This window comes from Dama dama, chromosome 4 (assembly GCF_033118175.1).
Source record: "Dama dama isolate Ldn47 chromosome 4, ASM3311817v1, whole genome shotgun sequence".
NCBI classification, from domain to species: Eukaryota; Metazoa; Chordata; class Mammalia; order Artiodactyla; family Cervidae; genus Dama; species Dama dama.
In genome coordinates, this window is record NC_083684.1 from 39,659,635 (window position 1) to 39,682,507 (window position 22,873).

General features: G+C 34.9%; 1 protein-coding gene across 2 annotated transcripts in view; it reads right to left on the reverse strand.

Annotated features, from left to right (window-relative positions):
* Positions 1–2,022: 2,022 nt before the first annotated feature.
* TERB1 (telomere repeat binding bouquet formation protein 1) overlaps positions 2,023–22,873 on the reverse strand; it is a 31,791-nt gene continuing 10,940 nt past the window's right edge. For both annotated transcript variants that reach the window (XM_061138663.1, XM_061138664.1), the window contains 13 exons: positions 22,209–22,269; positions 21,999–22,114; positions 21,777–21,899; positions 17,226–17,378; positions 15,712–15,843; positions 14,486–14,611; positions 13,229–13,386; positions 12,054–12,403; positions 10,735–10,799; positions 10,338–10,433; positions 7,260–7,409; positions 6,894–6,959; positions 2,023–3,222 (listed from right to left, as the gene is read on the reverse strand). In XM_061138663.1, coding sequence (XP_060994646.1) covers positions 3,035–3,222; positions 6,894–6,959; positions 7,260–7,409; positions 10,338–10,433; positions 10,735–10,799; positions 12,054–12,403; positions 13,229–13,386; positions 14,486–14,611; positions 15,712–15,843; positions 17,226–17,378; positions 21,777–21,899; positions 21,999–22,114; positions 22,209–22,269 — 1,784 coding nt within the window. In that variant the 3' untranslated portion in view covers positions 2,023–3,034. The remainder of the gene's footprint in view (positions 3,223–6,893; positions 6,960–7,259; positions 7,410–10,337; positions 10,434–10,734; positions 10,800–12,053; positions 12,404–13,228; positions 13,387–14,485; positions 14,612–15,711; positions 15,844–17,225; positions 17,379–21,776; positions 21,900–21,998; positions 22,115–22,208; positions 22,270–22,873) is intronic.

Genomic DNA, 22,873 nt, shown 5'->3' on the forward strand with positions numbered 1-22,873 from the left:
TGGATGACCTGAAGCAGGAAGGGAGGCCTAACACACTGGATGACAAATGATTACAGAATAAATCTAAAATTCAATTTAACAGGGACCACTGAAGTCTTGTGGGGCTTCCCTGGTGGCTCAGATGGTAAATAATCTGCCTGCAATGCAGAAGACCCAGGTTTGATCCCTGGATTGCAAAGATCCCCTGGAGAAGGAAATAGCTACCTATTCCAATATTCTTGCCTGGAGAATTCCATGGACAGAGGAGCCTGGTGGGCTATAATGCATGGGATTACAAAGAGTTGGACACAACTGATTAACACATACAAACACTGAAGTCTTGTAGTGGAGTTAAAATAAGAACAAGGTAAGAGTAAAAAAAAAAAAAAAAATCATGTCTTAACTATATCAATTATAATTGGAGAGTTGGTCATGTAGAATGCCAAGAAGCATGTTAGGTAAGGTCCATAAAACCTTTGGCGCTTCCCAGGTGGCACTAGTAGTAAAGAATCCACCTGTCAATGCAGGAGACACAAGAGACACGGGTTCGATCCCTGGGTCGGGAATATTCCTGGGTTGGGAAGATCTCCTGGAGATGGAAATGGCAACCCACTCCAGTATCCTTGCCAGGATAATTCTATGGACAGAGGAGCCTGGTGGGCTATAGTCTATGGGTCTGCAAAGAGTTGAACATGACTTAGCACACAAGACTCACTGAATTGAGTCCATGCTCACTTGCTCTTATAAAACCTTTGGGAGAGCAAAGAAACTGGTCCTTATACTCTGCCAGTCAGTCCACATTTTTGGGTGGACAGTCTATAAACAAAAAGGTGCCCCGTGGTCAGTGACTAAGTTCATAAGGAGACATGACACTGTTCTGCTGAAGCAGGAAGTAGCTAAGATTCAGCAGCATGGAAGATAAAGGATGTAGAGGGGAAACTGATGAACATCTATCTTTAACTCTCTAAAGGGCTGGTATGTGGAAAAGAGATTCAACTTTTGTGGTTCTGCAGGAGGTACTCCAGAAAAGCATATTTCATTTTGGCATAAGGAAGAACTGACCATCAGTTTTCACCCTGTGAAACAGTAAATTCCAGGTTTCTGAGCATATAGGCAAAACTAAAGACAGTCACCAATGTCTGGATTGTTGTACAGCAGTTAGTTCTCTGGCATGAACTATAACTGAGGTAAGCTCCAACTCCAAGGGTCTGACTTCTTGTTCCCTGTGGAACTGGTCGGGTTTGGGTTCCTAAAACCAAACAGTCCTCTAATATGTGATCATTCTTTGGCTTTCCTTTTGATGTGTATTTATTTACTATCAAATTCCATTTGAGGGGAAAAAAAGCAGTTCATGTTAACCAAGTTAGCCATAGGATAAAATTTCAAGGTTTCAGAAGGCAATGTAAGTTATTTTAAATAAAGTGTCAGTGACGGATACAAAACATCTTCCAAGTTACAGTGTGTCATGCTCTTGGGGATGTAAGTAGTATTTGATTTTCTGTTACAGATAATTTCCAATTAAAACAGAAAACAAACAAACAAAAAACTATTGCCAGCAAGGTTGAGGCAACAAAATGTCTTCCCCGTTGACCTAAAACAACATTCACACGTCTTGAGAATTACACAGCACAGTAGCCCAGCAGACCATTTAAATCACCTCCATAGAGCTTAGGAAAGACTGATAATGGACTAAATTCACTCACACTTTAAATGATGCAAAGAATTTTCCTAACTGTAAATTATTCTTAGGCCTAAAGGAACTTTTGGATTTTAAACAGAGACTTTTCTGCTTATTGACCCTCCGGTATTTTCATTGTAGAACAGAAATTAATAAGTAGACATACTTTATCTAAGTAGACATACTCATGATCTGAAAGGATCCAAGAATACATGCTTATAGGAAAATACCCTTCAGTATTGTAAAAATGACATCAAACAGTGAGCCAATGTGTACAGACGTGCAGCTGAGCTTTCAGGCCTTGATGCTTGATCACTGCCACGGTATTTTAAGTATAATGAAGAAGGCATTGGTGTGATGGAATATAAAAAGAGTAAGAAAAATAGAAGTTTGAGATTTAATAGTTTGGTTTCCAACTGGAAGAAAACTTAAAAGCAAACAATCAAAAATTGTTTCAAACTTTGAAAATGCAGAAGCAAATAAATATGCACCAAAAAGAAGTGAACCTGACAATAGAATCTGGAGTATTTGGAGCAATTGCACAATTGCCTTTAGAACGAGAAACATTAGTGTGTGGGAACATAATTTGAACAACCTGGGAAACTAAGTTCCAGGGAGGGACTTTCACTGGGTAAAAATACTAAATCCAGTGTCTCATATAGTATATAATATCAAATAATGTTTAAAGGCCAATAATTTTTTTTCTCTGACCTGGGTTGAGCTTAAGGGAAAAAAAGCGTAATCCTATACATATGTTTCACCTCATATGGAATTTTGTCCTACCAATCTACACATTGAAAATGTATTTGTTTTAGGGACTTCTCTGATGGTCCAGTGGTTAAGAATCTGCCTTCCAATGCATGGAACATGGGTTCGATCTCTGGTCAGGGAACTAAGATCCCACATGCTATGGGGCAACTAAGGCTGCATGATACAACTAGAGAGCTCTCGTACCAGAACTAGAGAGAAGCCCACACATCACAACTAGTGCAGCCAAAGATATGATAAAATAAAATTTTTAGAAGAAAATGTACTTGTTTTATAATTAAAAAATAATAATTTTATTTGGCTGCACTGGGTCTTAGTTGCAGGGGATTTTTTAGTTGCAACTTATGGGATCTAATTCCCTGACCAAGAACTGAATCCAGGATCCCTGCATTGGGACCACAGAGTCTTAGACACTGGACCACCAGGGAAGTCCTTATAAGTTATTTTTAATAGTCTGATGAGCTACAGCATCACAAAAAATAATTAAAACAGTATCCCCATTGCTGCATTTCCTGTCTCATGAGAGTGTCTAAGAATATTTAAAATTTTGTATTTTTAACACACTGTTTTTCAAGGTGTCAAACTAACAATTGACAAGTCTTCTTCCAATCAAGGAGCCACACACTTGGGGCATTTGGTCAGCTTGTGGTATTTGTGAGCAAGGTCCACAGCCTTCCGTCCTTGCTGAAAGGGGAAAGACCACAAAATTAAATTCCAGTGATTTCCCATTTTCTTAACTCCATTGAAAAGGTAATTTATTTCTTCTTTGGTAAAGTTTTTACGAACTCTTCTTTTCTCTGTAATTAATGAGAATTGTAGAATATATTAGTACTTGCTAAAAAAGAGATCTTCTTGAGAAATAAAAACTTATTCTAAGGATATGGATTATACAGTGAGAAAACTTCATGCCTGGGCTACTCATCATATGAAAATACACTTCAAATGAAAACAAACAATCTCTGAGTGCCTACTATCAACCTAGATGCTATCACTGTGATCTCTGTAATAACTGTAACTTAATCTTATGATAAGAAACACAAAATTTTATAAACATTTGGTTGTTAACTCTTTCGACATTCCTGTGAGGACAGTTAACCATTACCTGTCTTACAGCTACAGTCTTCCCAAAGGGCTCCATAACTTCATAGAAAAGAATATCAATACTTGTTACTTTAATTATCATGCTTGATTAATATTTTTAAAGGATTAAGGGTCTTTTTTGAAATTTGACTTAAAGAACATGTTCATCACCTATATGAGGGCTAGCTTGATTAAAACTCAAAAAAAAAAAAAAAAAACAGGCTGCACAAGGTGGACGTTTTATCTGGTTTTTAGGGGTAATTTCTACAACAGAAAGAATGCACAGTTGATATCCGTAAACAAATATTTTCTAGTCATGACTACCTGGAAATAGTCCTCCTTTAAGGTTTTTATTTTATTGTGAATGCTGATGAGGAGGAGTTTTTGTATTTCCAATTAAGGCTGCTATTCACTCTAGTAGGACCTGGAATAATTGCTGGGACAACCTTAGAAAATCTTGCCTTTGCAGGTCAGGACTGTTAGTCCATCTCTCCTAAAATAGGAGCCACAGTTCAGATCTCTTAAATCAGAAGAGAAAAATCTTAGCAGCAGAAGGCCAAGAAATCAATGAAATAATGTCTAATTATTACCGAATGGTATTGCTTAGAATGCGAGATCCATGAAGACTGGGATTTTTGTCTGTTTCACTTACCATTATGTCCCCCGTGCCTAAAATTGTGTCAGTCACACGGGAGGTAATCAATAAATATTTGTTGAAAGGAAAAAAAGTTACTACTGGTAAAAAAATTTTTTTTAAATTTATCACTGGGACTTCCCTGGTGGTACAGTGGATAGGAATCCACCTGCTAGGGCAGGGGACACAGGTTCGATCTGTGGTCCGGGTAGATTCCACATGCCTCAGCGCAACTAAGCCAGCGTGCCACAGCTGCTGAGCTCGCGTGCTGCAACCACTGAAGCCTGTGTGCCTAGACTCTGTGTTCCCCAAGAGAAGCCACCTCAATGAGAAGCCCATGTATTGCAATGGAGTAGATCCCGCTCTCCGCACAACTAGAGTGCCTGCACACAGCAACAAAGATGAAGAGCAACCAAACATAAAATAATATATATTTAATATATTAAATATATTTTAAATATAAAATTTATATATATACATATAAATTTTTTAAAAACTCATCAATGAAGTTACTTCTTACTTTTAGGTCTACTGGGAAACTGTAGTTCTCTGAGAAATAGATGATTTCAATTTCACTTGCTAAATGATCTCAAAACTCATTATAATCAGAACCAGATGGGTTATTATATCATTCAGGATATTGGGTCTTGGGGTTGTTCATGTAGAGCCCATCCCCACTTTTCCACTGCAGTTGCCATTTCACTGACTTCTAACTTAAATTAACATCTGCGCCCAACTCCTCAAAGGTCTCCACAGCAGAGCAGTGGGCAGCCTAGAAGGGGAAACAGCTCTCTACACCACAAGGCTCCCTTCTGTGGCTTCTTTAGTGCTCTTTTTTATACTGATTGGACATTAGAAGAAAGCAGGGGGAAGAAAATAGTAGGGAAAAGTAGGCAAGAAGACTGTTTTAGACTTATTTTTCAATCCATCCTAAAAAAGCCTTGTCCCCAAGACTCTTTTAAATACTTAGATGCTGCAATGGTCCCTTCTCAAAAGAATAGTCTCAAATTTGAGTGTAACCTATAACCAAATGAAAGGTAATGAATGTCTCTAGTAAAAAAGGGAAATTTATTAACGGGGGAAAACAGTACATCAAATATTCCTGGCCTGCCTGTAAAAGAGATATGGATGCATACTAAGTCGCTTCAGTCGTGTCCCACTCTTTGTGATCCCATGGACTGTAATCTGCCAGGTTCCTTTGTCCATGGGATTCTCCAAGCAAGATTACTGGAGAGGGTTGCCATGCCCTCCTCCAGAGGATCTTCCTGACCCACATCTCCTGCCTTGGCAGGCAGGTTCTTTACCACTAGTGCCACCTGGGAAGCCCTATAAGAGATATAAGACCAATCTAATCACCACCTCCTCAAGATGCCTAAATTTGAAAAACAGCAGGCCAACTTATTATTTGATTTTAACTAAGCAATTCTAACCTACAAAAAAGATGTAGGTGTTTATGAGTTGAAAATGATCCTAACAGTATTTAGGATCCCTCTGTATAATCAATATATAGGAATAATTATGTATATTTCATGAGGTTATGCAAATGACTTTACTATGAAAAATGATTATCAAATATTTTTAGTTGTTTTATATTTGCTTTTAAGACATGCTGGTGAAGAAATTCTATTGTTAATTTGATGCTAACTCCTTGTCAAAGACAAGACTTCCAACTGCAACATTTCTATGGAAAAATAACTATTTTCTAACTAACAGTTTCTACAGAAAATATTACTTCAAGAAGTGGGCTACCCTATACTGGTACTGCACTTAATTTATATGCAGAATTTTAATCTTGAAAAAGACCCAGTTATAAAAAGTAAATTTGAAATTTCTTTCAAGGTTTTGGCAGTGAAAATGGCCAAACAAAAGTAAGTGGCAAAATGTTTCCTGGATGGATCAAGTCCAGACCTCTTCACAATAAATAACAGAATGGCTCTATAGTTACTAATGGCTATTAATTTCTAGGTTACTTTGACAAGTAATGTACTCAATTGCTTACTCTTATTCTGCAGGTACTAATTCCATACAAACAGAAGAAAATGGTAACATTCTTTAAGTCTCATGATAAATTTGAAATGGTGATAAACCTGAACTGTTAACCCTGTAGTTTAATAAAACCCCCTATAAGTTAACTCATAGTCAGAGAAGTATATTAACTTTTAAGCAGGGATCTAAGCTTTATACTATTTGTCTTTCAATTTTGATTATTTGAAGTGCTATAGATGTAAACCAAAATCTTCTGCAAAACCTTTCTGAAGCACTTGTGCATAGGAGAATAACTTTATTCTTAAAACAGAAATGTGATCTAGAGGAATGAACCGGGGGTTCTGGAGAAAGACAAACTTGCATTTGAATCTAAGTTCTGCCATTTGTTCACTGGCAAATTTTGGCTATTCAGGGATTTTCCTATTGTTATGCAACCCAAAAGAAAGTAAAGTAGAAATAAAATAATACCTTATCTTACAGTTTTATTTTATGAAATAAAGGAAATAATATCCATAAAACACCTAATACATAATGGGTTCTTAATAAATGTTGTTTTCTCTTGCTCCTTCCCCAACTAGAAAGCAAGAGATGAGCGAGTGGCATGAGGAAGGGAGGAGGGAAACCTCTTTTCTCAGGAAATATGACTCTTATCAGAGCCAAGGGTTATTATTTAGAAGCCATTAATGATGTGACTGAGAACAATCATTGAGCTGTTCTGTTTCAAGAGTATATTAAATTTAAATTTATTTAAAAATTAAGTATATTCACTTATTCTTCCAGGGGTAGTAGATTCACTACTGAGTTGATGTCTTCTACGCGGGGTCAGCAGAATTTCTGAAAAATACGAAAACATTTAGCCTACTTAGAGTATTAATCTGAGTAGTATCACATCAATTCCATTAGTATGATATTTCGTTTTTTCCCCTTCTAATGGGAATCCTTAGGTGGATTAGGAAGAATTTTTAAACCACCAGAGACTAAATCTACTCCCTGGGAACATTTTAAATCATAGTTGCTCAGAGACAGATTTTCAACACTTTTTGTACCCTTTAGCTTTTAATATACTTAACGTTCTAGATCATAGTTCAGAAGGTACAGTCATAATTACAGTTTTAAAACTGCTGAATTAATTACTTTTGTTACAGATAAGTGATTTCCTTAGTTCACTTTTATATCTGTCTTCAGCTTCCACAATGACTTTGTGACGATCACATTGGTATGGGCAACAGTGCAAGAGCTTGCTAAAATTTCGACTATTCAGGGATTTTCCTACTGCTATGCAACCTAAAAGAAAACAAATTAAAATGATGCATAGATGTTATAAAATATTTAATAACAAATTTATGAAAGCAAATATCTTTATGATGGTAACTGAAGTGAAATCAGAAAGTTAATTATAAACACATTACGAAACTCAAAGCCACATCATATGAAAGAGTAAAGACAACAAATACAATACAGGGAAACGAGTGTTGCCACAGAGGTGTAAACACTTATGGTGATATAGGAAAGGGCGTCTAGCTTGGTCTAATTCTGAGCAGGAGTCACTGTCAGGGAAGATATCCAAAAGAAGTGACCCTTAAGCTCAGTCATCTTTTTTTTTTTTTAAATATTATGGAACACTTCAAATACATGAGAATCAATGGAAAAGAATAATGAACCACCATGTAACTAGCATCTAGCTTCAACTATTCTTAACTCAAGGCCAATCATATTTTATCTCCCTCTACCTACTTAGCTCTGCCTTCCTGTACACACTGGATTATGAAGCCTGGAAGTTGCATTTGAGTATTATTTCATATTCATTCTTAACAGATAAGAACTCTTTTTAAAAAGTACTTATTTTGTCTTATTTCTTTAAATGGCAAAACCACTATCACACCTAAGAAAATTATGCTTAATATAATCTAATATCCAGTTAGTGCTCAAATTTCCCCATCATTTTAAAACTTTCTCTTTATGGTCGGTTTATTTGAATCATGATTCAAACAAGGCTGACCATTACATTCAGCTGATATGTCTCTTGAGTTTCTTTTAATCTATCACTTCTCCTCTCTTCCTCTTTGTCATTTGCCTGTTGGAGACACCAGGTCATTTGTAATGTGCAATTTCCCAAAATTGGGGTTTTGCTGATTACATCCTAGTTGTATCCTTTAAAATGTTCCTATGTGCCCAAGAAACTGTTAATTAGATCTAGATGACTGATCAGATTCAGATTAAGTTGTTTTTAGTAGAATTCCTCACAGGTAGTAGTGTGGACTTCTAACTGTATCATATTAACAGACACATAAAGTCTGACTATCTTTTTTAAAACGTTAACATTGATCAGTAGCTTCAGGTAATGTTAGCCACATCCATACATTATAAGGTACTCTATCTGCCTGTTGCCTAAAGGAAAAGTTAGCCAGACAGAAAGTTGGCAGGGATGAGGACATTTTAAGTACAAAGAACACGTGCAAAAGCACAGAAGAGTGAGAAAGTGTAGTGTGTTCAGACAATCATAGGTGTCGTGTGTGACTGGAGTATAAGGTATGAGAGAAGTGTGGGAGAAAAGTTGAGGCTGATAAGGCTGAAAGTAAGAGAATCAGTTGAGGGGTAACTTAAATAGTCCAGAAAACAAATGAGGGGATTCTGAAATACAACATTTGCTGGGAGAAGGCAGAGATTTCTGAGGTAAAATTGATGAATAATGAGCTATTAGGGTAAGACAGACGTTTAGGACAATGCTCAATTGTGATGGATCGAATGGTAGGGTCTGGAATAAAGACAGCACATTTCTGGTAGAACAAATGTGCAGTAAAATTTTACAAGTGGAAGCAGAACAAAATTCCACACAATTCTGAAAGCCAGGCAGAGAGTTTGATTTGGTGAGTTACAGAGAAGCACTGAGGGTTCTTTACCCTGGTAACATGATAAAAAGCACATGAGGACGAGAAGTTACTAGCAATATGCATGACTTGGGGGTTGGTGAGACTTGAAACTGAAAGACTGCTAGAGAGTTGCTGGAGTAATTGAGGCATGAAGGAAAAGAGGCCTGTGTGGGAAAGAAAGAAACAACCAAATCTGATAGACTGGAAATAGGGGATATAAGGAGAAAAGATAGTTATAGATGACTCAATGTTTGATATCTGGGGGGGCCAGAAGAATAGTGGCAATATTAACAAAAATGAAGACGCTGGAGGGAGGGAAGTTTAAGAGGGAGAAAGCTGTTGTGTTTTTAATATATTAAACTTGAAATAACAAGATATTAAAGTGAGTATGTCCCGGATACAGCTGGAAATGGCAGAATGTGGCTCTAACCCAAGGTACAAGTGAAGTGTGGAGATACAGATTTGAAAATCATTGGTAAAATGAGAGATGATACCACAAAAGTATATGTTGCAGCAGAGTTGAGTAAGTGCTGTAGATTATTTTAGTGGGGGAAATATCTGCAGAAATTTGGCAGGAAGAGAAAGGTCAAGGAATAACAGATGGCTCAGTAGTAAAGAATCTGCCTGTCAATGCAGGAGACACAGACATAGGTTTGATCCCTGGTCAGGAAGATCCCCTGGAGGAAATGGCATCCCACTCCAGTACTCTTGCGTAGGAAATTCCATGGACTGAGGAGCCTGGCAGGCTATAATCCTGCAAAGAGTTGGGCACGACTGGTGGAAGACAGAAGAATAGTAGTATTTTGAGCCTACTGTGGAATAGCCTCAATTTTCTCCAAAGGACAGAGTGCAACAATAAGAGTAAACAAAGAGCAAATACTTGAATATGAAGAAGAGAGGATGGAGTAAGCACTGAGGACCCTGAAGAAAAAAGAAATAATGGGACATGGAATACTAGAAAAACTTATAAATTTACTATAAATATAAAAATAGACAATTAATGCCTATGATTTTCAGAACATAATCCAGAATATATACCTATTTATTGACTCTCTGAAAATACAAAAAATGTTTACCTTACTCAGTAAAGCTAAACTTATAGATGGTGACAAAAAGAGAATAAGGTAATTTTTAAAAACTATTAGCTGTGTTGACTCATATGAACAAATATTGGGAACACAGGCTACTGTAGATAAAACGTATTGAGTTTTTTATGACACCCAAGATTGTTATTTCTCCAAAGGGAATGAAGTCTAAATCACACTGGTAGAACTATTACAAATTCTGGTTAACTTATGTCATATAAACTTTAATTATGAATTACAATTAAAAAAATACTTACCTGAGCATCTATACCTCAACATTTTGGAACAATTGTCTGTTTCTAGAAAACTGATGACTTCTTTATTTATTATATCTGAACATAATGTAAATGGATCTGGAGAAAAAATTGCAAAATGCAAGGTATTTTTGATCAGTAAAAAGTATGTGACATTTACAAGATTTATTAATTCTGAAAATTTTCATAAACTGTAGCCCGGGACTACACATCCAGTCATCCTAGTGGATAAACAGAAAGGTTCTGGATATTAACAAAAGGTGACTGAAGCACTTCGTTTAGAAAGAGAGGTAAAGGCATGGCTTGTATGTTAGAGAGAAGATATACCGATGTACATTTTTAGCTATATTAATCACCTGAATATGTTCAACAATCAAAGAAGAAACATTTTTAGTCATACCTGTTACTGGTAATTGCTGCTTTGTATTTTTGGCAATAGGAGTTGGATGTTTAAAAATTTGGTCTCTAAAAGAAAATAGACACAAGATTACTATAAGTAAATATTGGTGTGTGAACAAATGTTTCTATATAAGCAGAGTTTGGCAGACAGAAGGAGCTGGAACCAGGATCTACTGAAACCCACCAAATTCTGCCAAAGTATGGTATGCAGCAGTTACATACAACCTTGTTTCTAAAAGTGGAGTTAACTATTATATATAAATAGATGATAAGGGCCTACAGTATAGAATGGGGAGCTATATTCAATATCTTGTAGTAATATGTAATGAAAAAGAATCGGAAAAAGAACAGTAAGTGGATCACTGCTGTGCAGCTGAAACACTGCAACTGTAACATCAACTCTACTTCAATTTTAAAAAAAAGCGAGAGTTAAACAAGACTCCAAACAGCAACAATACTGATGTCAGCAGAAACATGGGGGAAAAAAGAGGAAAATAAGAAAGAAGAAAAGCAAAAAAGAGGAAATAACAAATTCAGTGGGCCAGAGGGCAAGAAGGCTGGCCCAAGAGCATATCTCACTAATTCCCAATTCTCCATGCCTAAGAAATCAAGTTAAAATTACATGGTTTGGAAAAGGAAAAAGGGAATGTGATGATATAATCCATCTTTCTAACACTTGTTTTACCCTGCAACCTCCCAAAACATGGCAGCATCCTCTTCAGTCTCCCTTATAGTCCAGTAACTATCAGAAGAGCAGAACACAAGAAAGGTTCTAGGAAGAAAGGCTATGATCCCAGGTCCAGTCCCGTAGGCTACTCGTGAGGGAGAAAGAACATGTACTGGAGAGGAGATACAGGGGACAAATGAAAAGGTAAGCCTAAACCAGATCTTAATCACACCTTACCGCCATTTATCAAATTAAACTTACAAACTGGCTTTTGCCAAAATGCTGATTGATTATCAATATGTGTATCATTATTTCAGCTATAGACATTCAGTTTAAGTTTTCTGAGTATCCCTTCTAAAATTCAAATCTGGTTATGCCATTTGATTTAAAATTATCAATGGCTCCTTATACCTTATAAGTTAAAACAGAAAATCTTGAGTATGACATGCCAGACCCTAGACGAACTGGCCAAGACTGTCCCGTCCAAACCCTTTTCCCAAAACTTCCTACATTAGGTTCCTTCCCAAAACCATGTTTTATCATTTCTATATCCCAGTGCTTAGGAGTATAGCACATTGTACTACACGCACACACACACACAAATGCTGAAGAAATAAGTAAAATAAAAGTTAGAAACAATTATTAAATTATACCTTGAGTGAGAAACAAAGTTCTTTTTTTCAGAAGTTGTTTCTTCACACAGGTTTTGTTTGCAGCTTGAATTGGCTGTATATAAAGTCTTATTTTGCCCACTCTCCCTATAACAAGCATTAACTGGATTTGCATTCCTTAACACCATCTTCACTTGATCATCATTTGTACATGCTTTAGACATGACTTTATGGGACTTAGAACCATGTAGCTTTCTAGCCTGGCTTTTATTTTTATCTTCTGCTTTGGGAACACCACCGCTGCTATCCGCATGGAGGTGTTTCAGTGTATCTTGAATATTTATGTTCATAGATGAAACATTATTCTCATAATTCTCTCCTTGTACATTTTCCTATAATATAGAAATAAGTAAATAATTTCAAAATAATCATGTTTTATAATCCAAATTACACTCCCTTTAAATAATGCATAAAAAGTTTATGACTGTCAATAGAATAATACATTATAAAAGATGAAGTTTACATTAGGGAGAAAGGGGAGAATATTTATTAAATGATTTGGGGACTTTTGGGTAGTCAGATGGGAACATATATCTCATGATTTACACAAAAATAAAGTCAAAATAAGCCATGTATGAATAGATTCAAGCAGTTCAAACACCTGTTGTTCAAGGGACAACTATTACTTCTCCATTCTTTCTCTTTCTCAAACCCTTACTATATAAATGATAGATCTCGTGACTCTATCTTCCATGTCTCTTATTTTTTCAGTCACTATTTCCACTTTTTTAAACATCTATTTTAAGCTGCTTTACAGTTGTGGCACCTAGGCTTCTCTGAAGTTGTAGAGAGCAAGGTTCTGGAGTGCCTGGGCTCTGCCATCTGCAGCAGGAAGGCTCTCTAGACGTGAAGGCCAGGCTTAATGCCCCCACGGAATGTGGGATCTTAGTTCTCTGACCAGGAATCGAACCTGCATCCATTGCATTGGAAGGCGGACTCTTAACCAATGGACCACCAGGGAAGTCCTTCATTTCACTTTTTAAAAATATTTTTTTTTCTGTGTTCAAGGATGATTCCTCCAGTATTACTATTGAATTTTAAATTTAAAACCATAAAAATAAAAAGCAAATATGTAAGAAAAATATTTTACCCTCCAACCTCTATTATTAAAAAAATTTTGAAAAAAGTTCTGTATTATTTGAAACAAAAAAGCCAACCTCATTTCCTTCTGTTTCAAGTTCTTCTATTCTGTGTAAAATTTCCTTTGCTTTCTTCCAGTAATCTTCAAGATTCTTCTCTTTCATATTTATGTCCTTTAAACGCTCTTCATTTTTATCAAAAGAATATTCTCCTAGACTTAGAGATAACTTCTCAGCTTTGTAATATGGAAAAAAAATAGTGAGTTTATCCATTACTAGAAATGTTATTCGAACACTTTAAATAAGGACAAACTCATATCCCACAACCCCTTCTCTAAATTTTGCACATCCAAACCATCTTAACTGCCTAATTGGTACTGAAAATAAGTGGAAAGTGCTTGGCAGAAGTTGAGGACCCGAAAAGTCATAAAATAGACTTTACTTTTTGGAATTATAGGTAAAAAATAGCATGAAAATATGTTATACCAGACATATAAACATGCTCAAGTTTATGGATACTGGTTTTATTTTTTTTTAACACATGTGGATTATAGGTTCCTTCCTATAATTTTAAAATTTTTTACGTATTGTGGCTGCAATTTTTCTTTCAAAAGACCAAACTCCTTTTCATGGCTATTTCCTCAATGCTCCAGCCATCAATTCTTGGATGCACCAGGTTCTTTCCTCTCACAGGACCTTTGTGCCTCACCGTTGCTTATGCTTGAGACACTGGACCAAGACAAACTCCCTTCTTTTCACCTAATTAACTCTACATTCAGATCTCAGGTGAAGAATCACTTCCTCCCAAAGCCTGTTCTGCTCCAAGTCTAGGTCACCGTCTTTTATTACAGGTTAGGATCTGTGTTCCATCCACTCTTAACCTTTGCATTAATTTATAATAATATATTCATTTACTTCATATTTCTCTAGTTAAACTAAGTTCTATGAGCACACAGACTGCTATATCTTATCACTGTCTCCCTTAAGCTTAGCACAGTGCCTGGCAAATAAGAGGCACTCAAATATTTTTTAAATAAATAAATGAACATACTTTATATTATGATTTAATCCTAAGTCACCTGTAGCCCTCAGATTTAAGTTCTAGAACTAAATCTGTCCACAGTGCATTAAATAAGTGAATTATCTATACTGCTGCTCCCTTCCATAGAAGTTTTTTATATGCTGTAATACTCTAGTTGTCATGTCAAAATTATATAGTCTACTTTTCAAATGTAAGAAGAGGCTGGGAGCTAAAGGGGCTTGGTTCATCAAAGCAGATATAAATTGCCTTTCAAAAACTTTGGTAGGTTTTTTTTTAAGTAATAGTAAACTTACTAATTTTTTTGCAGTTGTGAAGCACGAAAGTGGCAGCTTTGTTTAGTTCCTCACTCTGAGATTCAGTTAAGGCTTGTATCATGAGTGGAAGGCCATTGTTTTTAAAAAAATCATACTGATTTTCCTCTGGAAAACACATCAAAAATTAAAGTAGAAAATAGTTATTTCATCTTTTTTTTGGCCGTACCATGGGGCTTCCGAGATCTTGGTTCCCCAACCAGAGATCGAACTGATAGTGAAAGTGCTGAGTCCTAACCCCTGGACCACCATGGAATTCTGACAGTTATTTTATCTTAAACTATATGCATGAGGTCATAATTCTTTCTTGTGATAATTATGAACACAGTTCAAATTTAAAAATACAGAAAAACAAAGTTTCAGAAGTATTTTCAATCTAGAAAATAATCTACTTACGTAAGATACCTAAGTCTCATAAGTTATAATCTGTGAAATACAGCCACAGAGTAGTGTCATATCTTATAAGAGTAAATGAACTGTCCTCACTTGGTTTAAAAAAAGGTTTAGTTGCCAATTATACCGCAATTAAAAAATAAAAATTAAGAATTTTAAAAGTATAGTAAACCCTAAATTATATACAGGTGAAGAGAAAGTATAGAGAAATAAATGAATGGAGAGAATGGAAAATGAGGGAAGAGAGAGAAGAAGCAAGAAAGCACGAAGAAAGGGAAGTGGAAACATGGGAGGAGGAGACAGAGAAAAGTAAAGAAGGTTAGAAAGGAGGCAAGTGAACAGGGGAACAATGGCAGGAAACTAGAGAGGGAAAAAATGAAAGGGGAAGAGAAAAATAGGAGAGAATGAAAAGTAGCGAAAGAAAGATACAACTTTTGAAGGCTTTCAACAAGGGAGAACAGGATCCTATCTGTGCAGCAATGTGAGGAGTAGAATGAAAAATCGGAGACAGAAGGAAGAGGACACAAGCACGACTCTTGCAAAAACACTGATGAAAGATGTTGAGGGGCTGAGGGCGTAAATTGGGAAAGTAGCACTAGAATTGAGCAGAAAATGCTAAGGAAGGATAAATAGATGTATTAGTAGAACCACAGGTCTTAGTGACTGACTGAATACCATGGATGAAGAAGGATGAGGCCCAGTGACTGGCTGAGGGACTAGGAGAAAGGCAACAGTACTTCTAAGCTGGGGAGGAAATAACAGTGTATTTCCACTCTACTGTTTTAATAAACATGCTAAGCAAATCCAGTACTTACCACAATCCTCTGTACAATGACCAAGAGTAAGGATGACACTAAATTTTTCTCCTGAATCCAGACTGTCAAGAAGCAGCAATGCCAGAAGTTTTGAAACAATGTGGTACTTGGATAATACAACACCAAAAGTAGCTTAAAAAGGGGAAAAAAAAGAACAAGTACAAACTTACAACTTATCCCTACCTATACATATTTTCCAGATATTACATATACTATTTTTCAGATATTATCCTGGGAGAATGATATTATGTAGTATCTAAAATTCACATCTCATATAACATGCAATATATATGTATGACTATAAACAAATGCATTATAATAAGATGGAGGCTTATAAAGCTCTCATTAATTCCTCTTCCCATACTAAAGACATTATACTAAAGCAAATTTTTTGAAGAATGCTTTCTGCTAAGTTGTCCTATATAGTGTTATGAATATGAAGTAATAATACTACCTTCCCTAAAAGCTGCTTGCTCTCATCTTACATACCTTGTCTTATCTAGACTGACAGTATAGACCTTCCTATGTAATCAATTCCTGCCTGTCATTGAAATACACTACTAACAGGTCATGGTTCTATTGATGTTAATGATGCAGTGAAGCATACTTGAATCTATACTGAGATGTGAAAAATTCAAGAAGTCTACCATTTTAAACTACACTTCTCATGGGTTGTGTTTTTGTTTTTTTTTTTTTTTGCAGTTTTTAAAAACAGAGTTCAGAGTCTAACAGTCCTGATAGCAACAAAAAGGTGAATTCCTCAGAGGACTATGTCATAATCATTTTTTTATCTCTAGAGCTTACATAGAGCCTAGCACACAACTGAATTTTTAAAAAATGATCTACCATGTTTTTTCAGTTATTCATGAATGTCAAGAACTGCTTATTATAAAGATTTGTGGACTATCATTCTTCAGTATTTGTACATGTGAGAAACAGCCATGAGTTCTAGTCTGGTTCGGCCACTCGCTCATTATGGTAGGATAAGTCCAACTCATACTTACCAGATAAGAGGTGTACCTTAATTCTTTATGTCATTTTTTAAAATCTATAGCCATGAGTTCTAGTCTGGTTCAGCCACTCACTAGTTGTGGTAGGATAAGTCCATCTCATACTTACTGGATAGAGGCATACCTTAATTCTTTATCTCATTTTTTAAAATCTATAAATTGGGCTTTCCATTCCCTATGTCTCCAAAATGTCCCTTGATTCCTCATCTAATCTTTTTCATTTAATGCTGCTTTTTAAGTGAAACAAAGATTTAGGACTGATAGGCTTTTCTCTTGATTCTGTCATCAAACCTGAAATCAGAAGACCTAGATTTGAATCCTTAGGGACGTCATAACCTCCATGAGAAAATAAGGAGTTGGACTAGATAATTTCTAGGTTCTCTCCCACTTATGTGAAACTAGAAGTCCAATCCATGCTTGTGTTCAATCTACCATTTCAACACTCACCATGCTGAATTCAAACAAAATGCAACTGTGGAAAAATTACTAAGCATTTTCACTCACGATTATCAGCAATGCATGCATCCACTGTCTTTGTCACCACCACTGCAAGCTTAGCACTGAAAGGAGTCTTGTGTGAATCAGATTCCAGTTGCACAAGAACTTGAGACAATATATCCAGTCCACCCACAGATATAAAGTATTTCTGAACATAAGCTTAAGGAATAAAGTAGCAGAACTATTAATACTTCAAATAAGACAAGTATATGGTTTCATTAAATTAACTTGTACTAAATATAACATTAACTTGACTTTTAAAAATACTTACTAAAAATCCCAAAATTAAAGAATGAAAAAATCTAATCCTTACCTGTGCATATACATAATCACAAGATTGATTCTATTTACTTATATAAGAAACTCATTTCAACATAGTACAACCATATGTATAGTACAGTACTTCTTTCTTGTATGTTAGACATCTCATTTCATTGATCAAGACTGGTAAATTTTGCAAGAATGATATTAAACTCAAGTCCTACAAGAGCTATAGATTCATTCATTTAGCTTGGTATTACAACTAGCAAGCTGCCTATTTTCTGAATTCCAAAATAACTCATTCCTCAGATTGGCTAAATCAACAAAAAGGTAATTTAACTGTTTCAAAAAAACTCACATATTTCATCCATCTTATTTAAGTAAGCCTAATTCTTTTACTTCTTAGAGCATAAGAGTATAACATATTACTGAGAGTCATAACAACTATTCCAAGCAAAGATTCAATGACAGATATATTTTTTAAAAGCCTTCAGTCTTTTATTCCCCTGTTGAAAATGATTCTGATGGGAAAGTACCCCATGGGTCTGTGCATTCAATAGTCTCTATAGCCCCTATCCCAGCAGGGGACATATAACAAATGGATATATGGGCTAATGATTATAATTCTGTGATAAACCTTCTTCCTGGTCTACCCTAGAACCACAAATTGAGCCAGGATGATTTAAACATAAAAAGTACTTTTTATATTAAAATTGTTTAATAAAACACAAAGCTCTTAATCTAAAAAAAATCATGTTCAAAAATTTCTACATCTGGGAACAGACTGTAAGAAAATGTTATTTAAGGATATGTAAACATTTTCAGTTTCTCCAGTTTCCCTGTGGCTTAGATAGTAAAGAATCTGCCTGCAGTGTGGGAGACCCGGGTTCTATCCCTGAGTCAGGAAGATTCCCTGGAAAAGGAAATGGCAATCCACTCCAGTATTCTTGCCTGGAAAATTCCATGGACAGAGAAGCCTGGTAGGCTATAATCCTGCAAAGAGTCAGACATGACTGGTGGCAAAAAGTTGGACACGATTAACCGGCTTTCATTCATTCATTCAAACATTTTCAGTATTACAGGGACGCCAAAATAGGTTTCTTTACTAAAAAGTATTTTCAATTATATTCTGTGTAATGAAAAATCAGGCTTATAAACAGAACATCCTAGTCTATACTTGTACAGAGTATTTAAAATTGTTGTTCGGTCACTAAGTCGTGTCCAACTCTTTGCGACCCCATAGACTGCAGCACGCCATGCTTACCTGTCCTTCACTATCTCCCAGAGTTTGCTCAGACTCATGTCTATTAAGTTGATGATGCCTCTAATCTATTTCATACCAGTCTGCTGAGAGTAATAAGGTCCTATATGTATTATTCATTTAAGTTGGTATTTAAAGAAAGAGGAAATGTCAAAGCATCACGGAAATAGGTTTCAATTTTTGAAATTATATAGAGATATGTTCCTTTGCACATAAGCATGTGAAAGACAACTATTTGCTTTAAATATCTGAATATAGATATACCACCAGCAATGTGTGAGAAAGTTCAGTTGTTCTACAATCTCAATATTTAATGTCACTAGCCTTTTTACTTTTAGTCATGCTAATGGGTGTATAGTGATATTTCCTTGGGGTTTTCCTGGGCACAAGTTCTTTATCAGATGTACATTTCACAAATATTTTCTCCCAGTCAATGGCTTGCCTTTTTGCCTTAACAGGAACTTCTGAAGAATAAAACATTTTTATTTCAGTGAACTCCAAATAATTTTTTCTTTGGTGGCTCATGTTTTTTGTGTCCTAAGAAATGTATGTCTACTCCCAAATTATAAAGATTTGCTCCTGTTTTTGTCTAGAAGTTTTATAGTTTATTTCTTATATTGAGGTATATGGATCATTTAATTTTTGTATATTATGTTAATTTTGTATACCAGCTTCCCTAGTGGCTCAGATGGTAAAGAATCTGCTTGCAGTGTGCAGTGCAGGAAACCCAGGTTCAATCCCCAAATTGGGAAGATTCCCAGGAGAAGGGCATGGCAACCCACTCCAGCATCCTTGCCTGGAGAATTCTATGGACAGAGGAGCCTGGCGGGCTACAGTCAATGGAGTCGCAAAGAATCGGAAACGATTGAGCAACTAACACTTCACACTGTTTAAGGTAAGGGTTGATATTCATATTTCACAGATAGGTAAGTACTTTTACCAGCATCATTTTTTTTAAATACTACATTTTCCAACACAGAGTTACCATGGCACCTTTATAGAAAATCAACCATATGTGTGTGTGTGTGTGTGTGTGTGTGTATTTTTAGGCTCTCTATTTTATCCCATTGATCTATACCTACACTTACACCAGTACTACACTGTTGATTACTGTATAGTACATATTGAAATCAGGTAACATAAATTCTACAATTTTGTCCTTTTTCAAATAAATTTTACTATCCTAACCCCTTTGCATTTCCATGTAAATTTTAGAGTCAACTTGTCAATTTCTATAGAAAAGCCTGCTGAGATTTTGATAGGGAATGCTATGAATTTAGAGACAAATTTGAGAAGTGACATTATGACAATATTGAATCTTAACAATCCATGAGTATGATATCTCTCCCATTAAGTTTTAATTTTTTTTAATCTCAGCAATGTTTTATAGTTTTCAGCATACAGACATTCCACATATATCAATAAATATATCCCTAAGTATTTTGAGTTTTTTATATTATCATACATGATAGTCACTTTAAGTTCCTAATTGTCTCCATATGACCTTGTATCCTGCAACTTTGCTAAAATCACTTATTAGTTTTGTAGCTTTTTGTAGATTCTTTACACAATCAGGTCATCTATGAATAAGTACTATATTTTCTTCTTCCTTTTCAATCTCTATGTCTTTTATTTCATTTTCTTGCCTTATTGCACTGACTTGGATGTCCAGTTAAATAAAGAGAGTGGCCATCCTTGTCTTCTTTCCAATCTTAGGGGAAAAGCATTAAGTCCTTCACCATTTAAGTATTAGCTATAATATTTTGTAGAGGCCCTTCATCACATTAAGAAAGTTCCCTTCTGTTCCTAGCTCACCAAAATCTTTTGTCATGAATGTATGTTAAATTACGTGAAAAGCTTTTCCTACATCTCTGAAGATCATATAGTTTTTCTTTTCTAGTCTATGAATATTGTGAATTTCCTAATGTTAAACCAACCTTGCATTCCTAAAATGAATGTCACCTAATCAGAATACATCATCCTTTCTATATTTTGCTGGATTAATTTGTTAATATCTTGTTAAGGATGTTTACATCTGTATATGTGTAGGATATTGGCATATAGTTTTCTTATAATGCTTTTTTCAAGCTTTAGTATGGAAATAACGCTGGCCTTAAAAGTTTGTTGAGAAGTGCTTCTTCTACTTCTACTTCTTAGAATAATTTATGTAGAACTTTTTTCCTTAAATGTTTGGTAGAATTTACCAGTGATGCCTTTATGACCTAGAATTTCCTCTGTGTTAAGGTTTTAAACTACAAATTCAATTTTTCTGTTAGATACTGAATACTCAGGTTATATATTTCTTCTTGAGTGAGCTCTTGTAGCTTGTCTTTCAAAGAATTTGTCCAGTTCATTTACACTATCTAATTTAGTGGCATAAAGCTATATTCCTCATAATTTGGGCCTTCTCTCTATTTCGTGATTAGTCTGGGTAAAGGATCCATTTTACTGATCTTTTCAAAGATCTAGTTTTTGGTTTAATTGATTTATCTATTCTGTTCTTTTTATATTTCATTGATTGCTAATCTTCTCTTTATCATTCACTTTGCTATGCTTACATTTACTTTAACTTGTTTTATTATTTCGTTTCTTAGGTGGAAACTAATATAATTGATTTGGGACCTTTCTTCTTTCCTATGCAAGCCTTACTGCTATAAATTTCCATCTAAAAATATTATGTTTTCATCGTCATTAAGTTAAAAACATTTCTAATTTCCTTTGTAATTTTTTTTGACTCATAGGTTTGTGTTTTTGTTTTGATGTGGGTTTTTAGTATTTTGTTGCTTAATTTCTAGATATTAGGGACTTTTCTAGATGTTTTACTTTTATTAATTTCTAATTTTTTCAGATAACACTCTATGTGGGTTTTTATAGTTTTGCTATGTTTTTCTATGTATAAGATTGTAACTTATCCAATAGTAAAATGTATCCAAAATGACCCAATTTACTGGAAATTCATTAATTAATTCAATAGGTTATGCTTTGAAATTCAATAGGTTATCTCAAATAAAGCCTGGAGAATAATAAATACTTACTGTTATTTGCAAGAGTGAGTCCAATAAATGAGCAAATAGGGCGAATTATCTCAGCTTTCATGCAATTTATCAGCCAGTCATTAGCATGCGTAAAAAGTGAGCAGCAAAGCATTTGATTTTCATCTGAAAGGGATAAAGGCAATCATATTTTAGTATACTCGGAAAATATCAGCTTATTTGTTTTTAGTCTTTTTTTAGTATTTAAATATTTGAGATAATTACCATTTTGAGGATTGTTGACACAGACACACAGAGTACTACACACTGAAGACCACAACTGATAACTCTGCAAAGCACTTTCATCTGACAAATTCAACTCATATTTTGAAAGAACAGTCCTATCAGGTTAAAGAGTAAAGAAAGTAATTAATACATATGTGTTAAGGTATTAAGTTATGAATAATTAATAATAAGAAACATCTTTTTACTTACTTGAACAACTGTGATAGAACTGAAATACAACCTGTTTCTCTCACAAGTGTCTGTCCAGTCCCTTAAAAAAATTGCCATGTATTTACATGAAAGATTTCTGTTTAGAAAATAATTTTGCACAAATGGAAAACAACATTTAAGCAGTACTTTTAATAAATAACTTTCAGTCACTTTAAAGTATTATAAAGTACAATACAGAATTACAGTAGGTAAAAATTTATAATCAAGATTATTATGGAAAATATATTACTTATGCTTAGAGAATGACAGTATTCAAATTTCCTCTAAAAATCACAAAACATTTATTTTGCATAGTTATAGTACCAAAATATGCTCCAAAATAGAAAAAAAATTTTTAAATATTAAAAACTGAAAAAATAAAATCTAGAAGCATTTAAATGCATATAAAATTTCTAACAATTTGAAGATCTAAATAAAGCAACAAAAAAAGAGCCTTTAGCCTGAGCAAGAGGTATACAGGAACACTCTATATACTATCTTTGCAACTTTTTTGTGAAGCTAAGATTATTCCAAAATAAAAACTAAAACAACAAAAGCAAAGTAAAACTTTAGCCAAGAGCTACATGAAATTTAAGGTCATTGCTGACTGATAAAATGACCTTAAATATGATGATAACTGAGTGGCCAATTCAATGGAAAATCAA